Consider the following 14,068-nt stretch of genomic DNA (forward strand, 5'->3'; position numbering starts at 1 on the left):
CATGGCATTGAACAGAAGCCAGGACACCTTTTGTTTTACCGACCGCACTCCTCTCAATTCGGCTCAATATTTTTGATCACTTAAACCAAAAGTAGTCGCTGCATGTGGGAATTCTGGTCACAAGGAAAACAACATTCATCAGGAAAATGTCCTACTTCCGCAATTAACTTTAAATGTATTACTGCCAAGTCGCTGATGGTGTAGTGGTCCGCTCATTGACGGTGTGGATGGCTGTTCGTCTCTTTATGCGCCCTGCAACCGACTGACGGCAGTTCAGGGAGCGGGCCGACTTTGGGCAGTGCGCCGTTGAAAACGGACCGCTGCGTTGCTGTCATTACCTCCTTATACCAACGACTTTTATGTGACTGTCATCGAGCTAGAAATATAACTAGAACTGCACTGTATTATCCTAATATGGCATTCCAGAAATTTCGGACCCCATGATCAGGCCAAGTCGATGTTTGGACTCAACAAAGCCGCAGAAATCTGACTTGCCACAATAAAGGCGGTGCCCACCAAACCACAAAGAGACTAGAACAGACTACACCAGTTGTACGTATTTTTTTTTTCTTTTGGTGTCAGCTTGGTAACCAAGTAGTGATTGTGTCTAAGTCACAACTGTGAGGTCCGGGGTTTGAATCTCATTCCGGGTGGAATTTACATGTTCCTCTTTGTGCTTGCGTGAGTTTTCTCAAGGGACTTCCACCCATGCTACCTTCTTCACATGCTTCTGCGGCGTCAACGCTTTCTAAAGATAACGTCCCCTCAGCAACCCAGCCCCTCCCACCCCCGTTCCGGAACCACCTCTCTCCACCAGTCTGCTTTTAGGCCTGCAACGACCCCGCTGCCGTTCAACAGCTAAAATTATCTTTTGAAACGGGAGGTTGTGACCGGCACTCTCATGCGAATGCAGACCACAGGATTATTTTTGGGGGAACAGGTCTTACGGCGAGACAAAGAACCTGGGCCTCTCATACTTTTGAAAGTCTTTTCAATCTGACATTTCACCTGAATCCAAGCAAATACTCTTTTTTTTTTTTTAAATAAAAAAACAACAACAAAAAAACTGTGATCCCAGTGAGATTAAAAAATAAATCTGAACAGACTTGATCCTTTCGTCAGGAACGAGCATTAAAACTGACACACCGTAGACTGATTCTGCAAGCAATGCCGGTGTTTGATTGTGACAGACTTTTTATTTAGCGGATAAAATGCTGACCATTACTCAGGCGATTTGAAGGTCAAGACCTCGGAAGGATTAGAGAGCGTTAAAGGAGTAGATGAGTGGACAACTGAGCCAGAGGGTGTGCTAACTGTTCTGCAGGACTCTAAAGTGACCGGACCACATTACGCTGCATGTAAGTCTGTTGACTGCGGCAGATTTAGGAAACCGCTACTGTACTCTGCAGCTTCGACGACAGCTGGCCAAAACCTGTCCCGCTAAAACCGAGATGGGAGCCAAAGTCCTCATCAAGCGGTGTTGTTGTTGCGGACGGGTCGCCGATGACGATGGCTGGAGACATTTCCGGGAAGCAGTCGTTTGTCATGTCGAACGACTCCAAGCGCAATGTTGCTTTTCCTAAAGCCGAGATGTGCAATGTGTAATCCCCCCATAAGGGCATGTGCGCTATCGCGGTGAAAGAAAGGGATTTAGCCAACAACGCCAATCCCTACACTCAATCAACTCCATCAGAGGGGCTGTCGTATAAACGTGGCCCGTTCACTGGACAACAGGCTACAGGTTTCTTTGCCATTGTCATTTTGAAGTCGGCCAAATCGACATTTGTGGTTTGGGAGTTGGAAAAAAAAACATGGTATTCAGCCCCCCAAAAATTCAAGAAAGATATGGCACAAAAGTAGAAAAATGCGTCAGCAAAAATAAAAAAATATATATAAAACACGCCAAGACTCAAGACCGGGCTGCTGTATAAGCTTATCTTCAAAGTCAGGTCATCAGATCAAATTCTCTGATCGGGAAGCAACCCAGGCCAACAGTCATGAATATTAACCACTTTCGTTCCTCACATTAGCAAACGCTTCTGAATGTGTTTGGTTAATACCTTGGTCAGCTGAGTAACTGACTCATACCTTTTTTGATTTACTACTCTTCCTTGGAGCTTCTCGCAGTAAGAGACTCACGATTTTTTTGTGGAGCTATCGTGCTGTGTTTGTCATCTCAAGTCCAAAAGAATTTGGTTAAGTTATCCAAACTGCGCAAATGTGCAGCCTACTTTCAGTTTTTCTATCAACAACAGTGACTTGTAAGACAACTAAATGAATTGCTAACGAAAAGATTCCGCCCTTTCAATGAATAGAATTGTCAAAGGTGATCTTTCGGTCTCCCTTAAAGCTTCTGACCTACTCTCATTTTGCCATTCATATTTTGTGCCGCTATCACTGGCTGGGGGACTGTATTGACGCTGGCGGCGGACGGGTTATGAAGGGCAGCGGTGAGAGGGAAAGACTCAAAGCATCGATAGAGATTAAATTAATGCCTTTGGAAAGAGGGCAGGAAATGGCAACTAAATACTCTCGTGAGAATGCGAGCAAAAGAGATTGAGCTGCTCTACCGTAATAAGATATTTAAATCGCCCGCGTGTTGATGGAGATTTGCGCGAGACGGTTGACATGCACCTCGTTTACTTTATGTGATTTTAACTGCTGAGAATTTCCTTCGGTGAGTGAGAAAATCAAAACCCACGAAGGGAAATATGAATACTCCAATTGCAAGGCATCAGCTTCGGGACGTCATCATGCTCATGATTGCTAATTTTCCGCAAGTGTCTACGCCTGATTCACACGCATTTGTTTGGAAATAAAAACCAAAGCAGAAATGTCGACTGTAAACACAATGTTTACCCTTGCACCGCTTTGAAAAATAAGAACACCAAGTTGGACCGTTTGTAGAGCGTCAGAGAAAGCGACGAGGTGCAAATAGACAGGGGGCCGGATTCCAAAATGATCCCCACGTTGTTGAAATGATCGCTTTCCTCCTTGGAAAGCGATCATTTCATCAGACACATTATCTTCTCCAATTCTACCATTTTCCGGTTAAGTCACAGCAGTGTGTGTCGCCATGCTTCTTTCCTCTCTAAAATCATGCCTAAAACTGCCAAGAGACGTGGGATTTTCCAACACCGGACAACCCAGACTAGAAACTTACAGCACACCAAGATGGAAGTGACAGCGAAACATCATCATCATCATCATCATCTTTGTGTCTCTATCCCTGTATGAGCTTAAATCACAGTGATGCTTATACCATATGACCCTAAGTGTATTGGGAGTTTTAAAATGCCAGTGGTTCCTCACAGTAGGAGGTCTATCATCCCAGGGCGAAAAAAAACAAAAAACAAAAAAAACAAATCCGGATGGTCAGTAGACGCGGCACATTGGATTGCTCATGGGGTTCGACGGTACGGGTTGGCCATGCAATTTCAAGTGAAGAAAAGCCATCAATGTTTGTTGCACGGTGCTCACCAATGCAGGCATGTACGCGGACCGTCAGCTGGGTTCGTAAAACAACGCTGTGCTTTTTCCCTCTGGACCTGTGGGGGGGACAAAGACACACATGTAAATCCGTTGTCGGTTCATTCAAAGTTCGCATCGCTTTATGTGCTGCTGCTCGGAATTGCAGAATTAAAACGTTCAAGCCTGGTTTCATCAGAGCATAACACATACACACCATTTAAAAATCTTTTTTTTGTATTTTTAATCCCCAAAAGCTGGTATTTGAAAATGGAGTGGGTAGACTTTTTTTTATCAACACTATAACTTCATTTTAGGTACTAAACTGTGGCACGAAGAACAAAAATCTGGATCTGAATAAAACCGGAATGTCTTTTGGAGCCTTCACTTCACTTACTGATTTCACAAGTGAGTTTTCGCGATGCGTTTTTTGCCGCGGAGATTCAATTTGTTTTTATTTCCTGTCGTCCTTGTTTTGCTGCGGTCCATCGTTAGGTTTTCATTTCCACCTGCTTTGACCGGCCGCCTGACTTGCGTCTACCAATCAGCTGCCTGCACCCGCTCACGTCTTGTCCAGATGTGCCTCATTATCTCGTCACTGCTTGTATTTAAGGCCCTGCTTTCCTTCAGCCTGTTCCTGTTCAATCATATTGTAGCAAGTTGTGTTCTCTGCGCTCTGCCATGAATGTTTTGTTGTTGTTGTTGTTGTAGTGTATGTCTTGTTTGGTGGTATTTCTTTGTGGCTTTGATTTATGGATGTTCACTTTGATTTTCCCCGTTTGTCTTGTCTGCCATTTTATTGTTTTTGGAGATTCATTTTGCCCTGCCCCCCCCCCCCCCCCCCCTGCTAACCAGCTTTTGTCACATGGGTAGTGTTTTTAGCATGAGTGGAGTTGCAAATGCGTTGAGTGTTTCTTGTTTTGTTTTTCCATTCGTTGTGTCTAAAGATGCCACAAAATCCTGGATATTTTACCTCTGGATTTAGTCATCTAGTGTGACAAACAAATGACTTCTGCCCTTTTGTTGATAGCCATCTGAGACTAGAGGATGACACCTCATGACTGCAGACACAACACTCTTCACATACACACATGGTCACATATTGTCGGAAAAACAAAATGAGTACATAACGGGAAGGTATGATGGTGTTTTGCGCAAACAAATCAAACTCTCTCCTCTAATCCCGGCTGTTATCGTCCGACCGGGTGCTAATCTTTGACTCCCATCACGTCCACGCCGTTGGAATTCCCGGGCAAGCGGGGAAATCGCTGATGTGATAACGCCGAGCTCAGAAAACCCCCTTGTTTACGCATAAGGCGTTGTGAAAAAAAAAAAACACTCGACAACTTCGTTTTGTTGAGACCTACACTTGGTTGTTGATGGAAAAACAAAAATGTTCTCACCGCGGATAATGTTTTGTGACAGAAGCCCGGGTGAAGACACGTAGCTTCTAATACGACACGATTTATTTTGACACTTATGCTGGTTTATGTTCTTTTCCACTGTGCAGCGTTTCACCAGGGATGTTGTGCCCATCTCCTTTTCCTTTGTTTACTATCAACTCACTTGCGTTGGGACGCTGCCCGCAACAAACTCTGCCTGGTTTCTGTTTTGTTTGTGAGGATTAAATGATCGGGATTAGGCTTTAACCGATTAAAAGAACACGTTGTGGGGGAGCGGGGAAATTGTATTTTTCTGCACCTTCTTAGCTCCTTTTGTATCGCGATGATCGATTGGTGTTTAAAAGAAGTGAATGAGATTTTTTTTCTTCTTTTTCGAACTGGAGAGGCGACTTTAGAGAGAGCCATCCCCGAACCCGTCAGATGTTTGTCGAGTTAAACCCAACCCCGTTGCATGACTCATTGCCTTCTGTCAATTCACCGTGACCTTTGTTAAAAAGAAAAGAAATCCGCATTGATTGAACGATACGTGGTTCCCATCCAACCAGTTGCTCCAGATCGCGGCCACTTAAAAAAAAAAGAAAAAGAAAAAGTGTCACGCCTCGATTCACCCGTCTATTATCAAGAAGCATGGCCGACAAAGCCGACGCATGAGACGAACACACAAGCACACGTAGGCGCAGGTTTTGTGATCTCGTCTTTGCTTTGTGTGCTGCCGCCGGCATCTAAACAGATCTGCATACCACAAACCGCTGCAAACACACGGGGACATAAACGGTGCCATCTCACCACACTTTTACCTTCCATTAGTGATGCAATGCTGTGAGGTAGACATGCAAAACACTTAGTCATTGTTTTTCACTGTTGTTTTGTTATGTTGCTCTCTCCTGGGTGTGTGTGTGTGTGTGTGTGTGTGTGTTTGATTGTGTGTGCAAAACACCATAGCTTTTTGGGACAGTCACCAAGAGCCGGAAAAAACTTCCATAACCGTGATTCTCAGTTTTGCTTTTCAATGTGTTTTGTTGAGGCGCAAAATGCAGATTTGGCCCGGCAAACTGCCATGCAGAACTGCTTATTTCGAGCCTGGGGCTTATACGGAAGCACGGTATTCCCTAAATAGCGTCACATCTCACCAATGTTGATTAATTTATCCACTAGTGCAGATTATCGAGGTGAAAAAAAGCAATCGTTGAAGTCAATTTGCCCTTCAGGGCAGTGATGGCGCCGTTAGTACAGAAAGCTAATAGATGCTTTATTAAGTATTAAAAACGCCCAGTTGCCTCCAAGTTGAGTTGGAGGGAAAGAAGGAGGGCGAGTTGAATATGTCTTTCCACAGTGCTTCATTCTTTCCATGAACTTCTGCTCCCGAGAAATCCATATCAAGCTGCTTATGATTATTTCCTGTTGCATTCGAATGGGGTGAGTTTGTGTGAGTGTGTTTAAGTGAGTGAGGTTAAAAGGATTTATTCCGAGAGTAGGTGGCAAATGATTATTGATGATATGAAGAGACCGTCTCACCCTGCGTCATCTTGCTGGAATCCTTCCAGCTCGTCCCTTTGCTCCGCCAAGGAAGACTCCAGGTCCAGATAGGTGCCATTGTGGGAGAGCTGCAGCGCGCAGTCGTCGAGCTATGGAAAAGGATCAGACGGGGTTTGAATAGCGTAGGTGGCTTCGGGAAATGAAGTGTGACGTTCAAATTCAATTTGGGAATGAGGCAACGTGTTGAACAGTTAGGGTCGGGGTCTTGGATGATTCTCCCCCAATTCCCCCGCGCCGCAGCAGAGAGAATGCTTTCATGTCGGACCACAATAAACTGCTCTCCGCTCCGTTGTTGCGTGTTTTTCAAAGAGGTTTTCGGATGGGGTTTGAGCAGCGGGAGGGCCCTTTATTCATGTGGCTCCGTTTTCATGTCCTGGGGAATGAACTTGTTGGGGGTACAACTACAGGCAGTAGACCATAAAACTCAAACCAGGAATAAACAAAGGCGGGATGGTTTATGTTGAATTAGATGCGCGCTGTGTTGCTAATGTCAAGGAGCCTCCGGTGTCGACGTGTGTACGGAAATCGGTGCCCCGCTGCAAAAATCCAATGAATGACATCTGCTATTACTTGATCTGAGGTACCACTGCAGTACTTTGTGCGTCAGCGTCGCTCCATGAGATTGTGTAACTGGAAACCCCGCCGTGTTTGAGACCAGGTGCGCAAGAATGTTGCATTGATGTTCATGACGAGTTGGCAGCAGGTGCTAAGTGTACCCCGGCGACGACGCATATGTCCTCTCCTACACTTATATCATTTCACATCATTTCAAGCGGGAGTAACATCGAGGTAAACATTAAAAATCCGGAGCAAAATCTCCGTTTTTCAATGAACCCAGCTAGTGGTTGCCTCGAGTTGCCGATGAATGAGATCAGAGTCAAAAGTGTTGGATGAGCATTTAGCGCCTGTGCGCTATCAGTACAGTATTGCTTTGACCTGGAGTGGTCCCAAAGCGCGATGCCAAGCGCACCAGCCCCGACCGCGCAGCCGAGGAGCGTGACGACACAACTGGGACCGGCGGGCGCTGATCACAAGACCACTCCGGGGCACCCTCTTGTCTTTTCCCTCCCTCGCACCGTCGGTCGGCCTCACAGCACAAATATAACCCGGCTATATTTACTCGAGGTTGCGTCCACTCAGGAGCTCAAGGGTAGGTGTGTCCGTGAAGCCCGGGAGTTGAACGGAGGGGGGCCACCGAGACCAGTTCTATCTGGAGATTGTCACATTGAGCAAGCGTAGATGACTGTACTCCCCAACTGAGAGCAGGCCACGAGCAAAAGGCGCCGTCTTCGGGCCCTGTTCTAGTTCCTCTCTCATTTTAATCTGAGCCAAATCCTAATCCAACAACAGGGGAAAGGCAAAACGTGGGACAGTAAATAATCGGACACAACCCCGATTAAAAACGCAGTCGGTCAAGCAGATTAAAATGCACGCGGCGATTCCGTGTTTGACGCCATCGTATTCAAACCAAAGCCAATTTGCTCTTCGCGGTGTGTGTACCCGATGCTCGGTCATAGTCAAAATCTTGAGCGATCTGCGCATAGGTGACATAAGAACGATTGTTTGCAGCATAACTTTGAAACTGCATAACTTTGAGCTGTTATTGTTCGTGCCTTGTGAGGTGTGCTAAAATGGAGGATTGTTTGACCAAGCCAAGGAAAGGGAGGTGTGGGGGTGGGGGGGGGGGGAGGGGTGAGAACAGAGGGCGTGTTAATCACGTCCTGCCCCACTGCCCCAATTTGAAGTTGAAATAAGACAAAAGCGTTTCTTGTGCCCAATCTGTCCACATTATTCAGCACGTTTAGCGCCGCTGTCATTCCACAAATACCTCGCAGCCACTTTTCGTCCCCGAAATCGAGTCGAGCGGAGCTTTCTTTATCTCACTCGCGGAGCCCCATCAACTGCGATTCTTTCGTTGCGCTCTCCTCATCTCGCACACCCGCAATCACATATACCGCTTGGGCGAGTGAAACTCATCACTGAACCCCATCCAAAGGGTCTCGCGTTCGGAAAACTCTCCAGTGGGTGGACCGAATTCAGTTCCAGTAGCAACTGGAAGGCCCCAGGCCGTGCCCAGAAACACTTGGGAGCGAGTATTATTTACACTCATTTAATCAAACTCTCCCGAAGTGGATAAAAAGCCCGGAGAAAAAGACGAGTAATTATTTCCATGTTAGAATAACGCAAAGCGTGCTTGTGTTGCACTGGAAACGACCTCCTTATATAACTTGGAGGACGACTCTTTAAGAACTTTCATGAAACGGTGCTTAAATGCGCGGTTGTGAAGTCTCCTTCGAAAGGTGCATCCGACCATTCTTTCTATGCTCTCTCCTGATTTTTTTTTTTCTTCACGATTTCAATGGTGCGCAGCACAAATACAAGTGGAGGATTGGATTTTTAACCATTTCAACATTGAATATAAGATGACCTAATACCTAACTACCCAGCATGATATTCACTCCAAGGCTACCAGTGGAGTTTGAATTACTTATAGTCTAAAATCCAATTTAAATGCCTAATACGGTACACAGAAAAAGTATACCCACCTCCTGAGGCCTTAAACAAGGTGGAGGGAATTATAAAATGGTTGAAAATAACAGTCAGTGTTAGTACAAAATGTTCAGCATTTTCCTGGAAAGCAAAAAAAAAAGTCTTAGAAAGCCTAGTAGAACATCTGAACTTCATTTGGGTTTAATCAGAGGCACCATGGAAAACATGTTTGTATCCCAATTTGAATAGAGTGTGCACATTTGCAACCAGATGACTTGTTTGTTGTACTTTTTTTGAAATTGCGTTATACCGTTCAAAGGGCACATTAACAATGGAAATGTTTTGAAAGTATTGATCGTGAGCTTTTTTTGTTTTTAATATCACAAAATAATGACATTTGAACAGGGGTGTGGAGACTTTCTTATATCCTCTAGACACCAATGCACGCTAAAAACCCACATCGCCAACTACTGGCCCGGCATTTTTAAATTGTTTCGACAAAATTATTTTAGGTTGTTTTTTTTTTTTTTGTGATTGTTGAATTGTTTCGACGTCACGTAAGAAAAAAACATGACGTGCCGACGTACCACCCTTATTCCATGCCAGCCAGTCCTCGCGTGCGCTTAAGCGAGAGTGTGTGAAGCGGCGCATGGTCAGAGAGGTGAAAGGAGACTGGGGGGTGGGGGTGGTGTGGGGGGGGGGGGGGGTGGAAGAGGTCATGAAAACCATGTCACCCAAAGTGAGAAGAACAAAGTGTTTCAGGCATCCGGGCCCGGGCCGCAGGAATTCCGGGACGAGTGACCTATACTTTATGTGCAACCCAGCTGACCATGCGCATCGTCACAACATAATAACACAGGAGGCTTTTCTGAGAGGAAGGGCGCGGGAGGTTATTTTGCATTGACAAAGGGACACGATGAAATATCAATAAAAAAAAAAAAAGAAATAAAATCAACATTCATTCGGTGTTAAACCCACTGGCGACTGTTTCATTTTTTCAATAACTTAATCCCAATAAAGACTCTTAAGCTTGAGTTTTGCAATCTGACGGGGAAAAAGTGCAACTTTTCAGTTTCATCCCTATAATCTAAAGGCGGTATCCAGTTGCCATCGCGCACAAAATTGCAAACACGAACACAAGCCGTTGCCATCTGTCCATGTAAAGGTTGTAATCATAAGCTTTTCTGCGCTGTGGGCCATTTTTCATTTGTTTTGCGGCTTTTAAATACGGGGGGAGCTCAAGATCGACTGGTCTGGAAAACCACTTTGCTGTCGAAAGTCGGTTTGCCGTCAGAGTTGTGTGGAGGCACGTTGACTCTCTTCGTGGCTCACTTTTTTTTTTTAAATATACACCTTCAACTTTTTGTCTTACAGTAAAAACAATGTCACATATCTGGCCATAGCCGAGTGTATGAGTGCCTGGAAGGAATGCGGTGCTGTTTTGGGAGTTTTCCCTCGGGCTCCTTTTGGACCTTGAACTTGGCATCTTTGCTTTTTCACATGCCCATCATAAATTGACAGTGACCGCTATACACCAGTGTGTCAGGCTATTTGTTGGGCTCATGTCTTGTTGAGTCTAAATGAGGCAGCTGGGGGATCTGAAGTGGTTGCACTCATAACGACCGCCCCGGCACCTGTCAACAGCGACTTACAGATCTTTACATATGCATCGGCTTATTTCCAGGCAAACGCCTGAAAATGACAAAACACGGCTGTAAATATTTCCTCTTCATCTAGCCGCTGTTTTTGCCCGCATTGAAGAAAGACAAAACGCTGGTCTTAATGTCAGCGAAACCATTGGCAGTGTTCTGAAAGGGGCCAGTGACAACAGAATGATGGGGTGGACAGCAATTTCACGCACACATGCAAAACGTTCAAAAATGATCAGGAAAACACAATATACACGATCAAAATAATCCTTCACAAATATATATATATATATATATACAGTATATAAAGTATATATAATGGATTCTTTTGCGGGCAATAAAATAACGCACATTTGCACGGTTATTTAAATAATGTATATATACAGTATAAATTGCGAAGACTTTTATTAAATAAAAGTATGTCCTACCTTGTGCGGAGCCTTGAGGAGCCGGTGGATGCCTGCGAGTTGATTGATGAGCGGGATGTCCTCCCTGAAGGTGTACAGCGGCGGTCGGGTCGGTTCCGGGAAGTTGGTGCTGTTGAACGGATCGGTGTCGTCTAAAAACTGAACCCTGCACACAAACGTGGCCATGGTGCATCCATGCAAGTGGCAGCCGGGTTTGCCGGGGCCGCTGAGAGCTGCTCAATTTGCTGGTAACTAACCCAAACAAACAAGCGTCGTCAAGTGGGTAACCGGGACCGAGACGGGGGGGGGGGGGGGGGGTTAAGGCTTGATCCCCAAGCGATGGACTGCAGTCACTCACTCGTATTCCTTTAGTTCTGCTAGAGCTGTTTTTTTTTTTTTTTTTACTGCCCTGTTTTATTCTGGGAAAGGCAGGTGGCCAGCGAAGGGAGCGTAGGCGGACTCCAGCAGCCTGGTGCCGGAGAGTATCTGCCTGACACTGACAGCCGCTCCACTGTCTGCATGAGAGTCCCACTAAATCCTCCCCCCTCCCTCTCTCATGTGAACACACACAAACGCGCACACACACACACAACACACACACACACACACTGGCCCTCCTCAAGTGTGACGCAGCAATTGCCCTTCTCTCCTGTGTTTCTTTGTGTTTATATTTCAAAAGAAACAAGTTGTTACACCTCCCTCTTTTTTTTTTATTCATGACAGCAACCATGTTTTGTTTTGTACAAGTGCTTTTAATAATTAATGTCAGCATGCACATTTTACATCAGCTCGTACTGTTGTCGTTTCAAATGAAAAGGTCATTTTGGAAATAGTGACATCGTTAACATCAAGAAATGAACCTATGAGTCATGGAAAAATGTTTGGGACTCCTTTAGGATTTGGATTTAAGTACCCCTGCTGGACGATCAAAAATACTTGCAACCATGTGCTTCTCAATTATTTGCCTTCTCCACCTCCCAGAAATCAATTTTTTTAGTCAGACACAGAAAAGATTTGAAGTGTATCAATTTACCTGAATAAATAAATAAACGGGATTGCCACTGCCACCTAGCATAGTGGTTGTGCGATGACACTTTATTATTGTATGGCAAAAAAAATATATATATACCTGTATATACATATATATCTATCTATATATATATAGATAGATATATATCTATATATATATGGATGTTACCCAGATTACACACGTACCCCGACATCACCCCAAACAAGCAGTTCGAGAAGGACTGTTCAATCATTCAAAATACTGATCTTAAAACAGAAATATTATTTCAGATGAGCAAGCTCGATCAAAATGTCACAAAAAGTATGAATACTGAACCATGCTTTTCAATGATGTACTTCATCTGCTCAAATTCTAAATTCAACAACGAGAACTCGTGTGATTGAAAGTGCAGTGTTGAACAATGGCGCCTTCTTGAGGCCGTACCTTCAAAACGCGAGCACGGCGCTGTTAATCATCCATCCACGCATCTATTTTCGAACACTTAACCCCGGTTCAGGGTCAGTGGTGAGCTGAATCATAAACCAACTAATGTGCACTTCCCTGTAATATGTTACACTTTCAAATATGCAATATGCAGGTGAATTGCGGCAAGTTGTTGTAAGCTCATGTTTTCGATACTGCCACCTGTTAGGGAGGGGCCCAGCCAGGCGGCCTCCTCAGCCAGGGTGCTCTGCACCTCACACCTGAGACATGTCAGCTCATCACCCACCTGTTGTCTATCGGCTCGATTGGACTGGTACAAATGGACTCACAGAGCATTCCTCAGTGCCGTCACCACGCCAGTGGACCACCTCCTGCAGCTTCTTGTTCCTTGTGTGGACATTTCCTTGTGGACTCCTCGTGCTTCCCCCTATTGGGGTCACATCCAAACCCTAACACCACCATTGGGTGCTTTCCCATGGTGGTGTGCCCTCCTCCCCATACTTAAATGTCATCTGCGCCAGCTTTTGGTGACGTGTGGAAATGATTTGTCAAACAGTGGCAAGTGGTAGAAATGAGTCAGGTGGGAACTTTCACCTCGACCCAGGAACCGTTCCGGCTCAGATGTTTGTTTGTTTTTTTTTTACTCAGAAGGCCAAAAATTGACCGGTCGACCTTCTCCCTCTTTACAGAAGAGTAACTTCCAAAACAAAACAAAAAAAGGATGGAAATACCTGCTTTTATAGACAGTATATGAGAGATTGCAGCCTCGGGACGCAGGCAAATGAATCTCATTTGCTCCCAGCGGGGTGAGGCCAGTGCCCTCAATTGCAGACAGTAAAAGCGTTTGAAAGCATTTTGGATAAAAGCCCAATAAAAAGTGCAGTCCGTTGACAATTGCCTGCATCGCGGGGACTTCTTGCGTGTGAAAAGTGTAAACACCATCTGTGCATGGTAATCCACCTGGAATACCTCATCCACTGATTCTACGCAGGAGACTCATGTAAAATAGAGAGAGAGAGAGAGAGATCTATCTATATCTATACAGAGCTATAGATATATCTATATAGATATAGATAGATAGATGGATAGATATAATAGAGATTGGTTTTGTGGTGGTGTTGTGTTGATGTTGGAACACAACGGTATATCGTATATAAGGCAATATAAGGTACTGTATCATACCACCTTTAACTGTGTGGTGTTTGGTAAATTAAGCAAGATGGTGTTTTTTTCCCCTTTTTCGTTAGATTGTTTTACTCCCTGAAAAGAAGTGCCTCTAGAGACGTTTTGACAGCTTGGTGACTCATCACAAGAGGAATCGTTTGATAGGCAAGGGAGTGTGCATGATTACTTGTAAAGTCAACCCAGTGAAGTAAACAGCAACGTGACATGACTCCAATAGAACAATTACTTCAATAGATTGCCATTCGAATGTGACAGTTGTGTCATATCAGCTGATTTACATCTCTGCTATCTACAACACACACACACACACAAAAACCAGTCCTGAACTTTCAGCCCTGTGTTCACGTTGCATGCATCGTCATCCATGATGATAAAAGACAATAAAAGCCATTTTTTTGGGCTGATTTATAATCAAGATTAAAATCATCAGTGTACATGAGATTTTAATTCTTTTATTTTTTTATACACTGTGAATGC

General features: G+C 44.7%; 1 protein-coding gene across 5 annotated transcripts in view; it reads right to left on the reverse strand.

Annotated features, from left to right (window-relative positions):
• fhod3a (formin homology 2 domain containing 3a) overlaps window positions 1-11,461 on the reverse strand; it is a 35,933-nt gene extending 24,472 nt beyond the window's left edge. For all 5 annotated transcript variants that reach the window (XM_086136471.1, XM_086136469.1, XM_086136468.1 and 2 more), the window contains exons 1-3: window positions 10,975-11,461; window positions 6,387-6,496; window positions 3,481-3,548 (exon numbers count right to left, since the gene is read on the reverse strand). In XM_086136471.1, coding sequence (XP_085992597.1) covers window positions 3,481-3,548; window positions 6,387-6,496; window positions 10,975-11,139 — 343 coding nt within the window. In that variant the 5' untranslated portion in view covers window positions 11,140-11,461. The remainder of the gene's footprint in view (window positions 1-3,480; window positions 3,549-6,386; window positions 6,497-10,974) is intronic.
• Window positions 11,462-14,068: the final 2,607 nt, after the last annotated feature.

Source organism: Hippocampus guttulatus, chromosome 18, assembly GCF_054856545.1.
Source record: "Hippocampus guttulatus isolate MCC_2025c chromosome 18, RoL_Hgut_1.0, whole genome shotgun sequence".
Classification (NCBI taxonomy): domain Eukaryota; kingdom Metazoa; phylum Chordata; class Actinopteri; order Syngnathiformes; family Syngnathidae; genus Hippocampus; species Hippocampus guttulatus.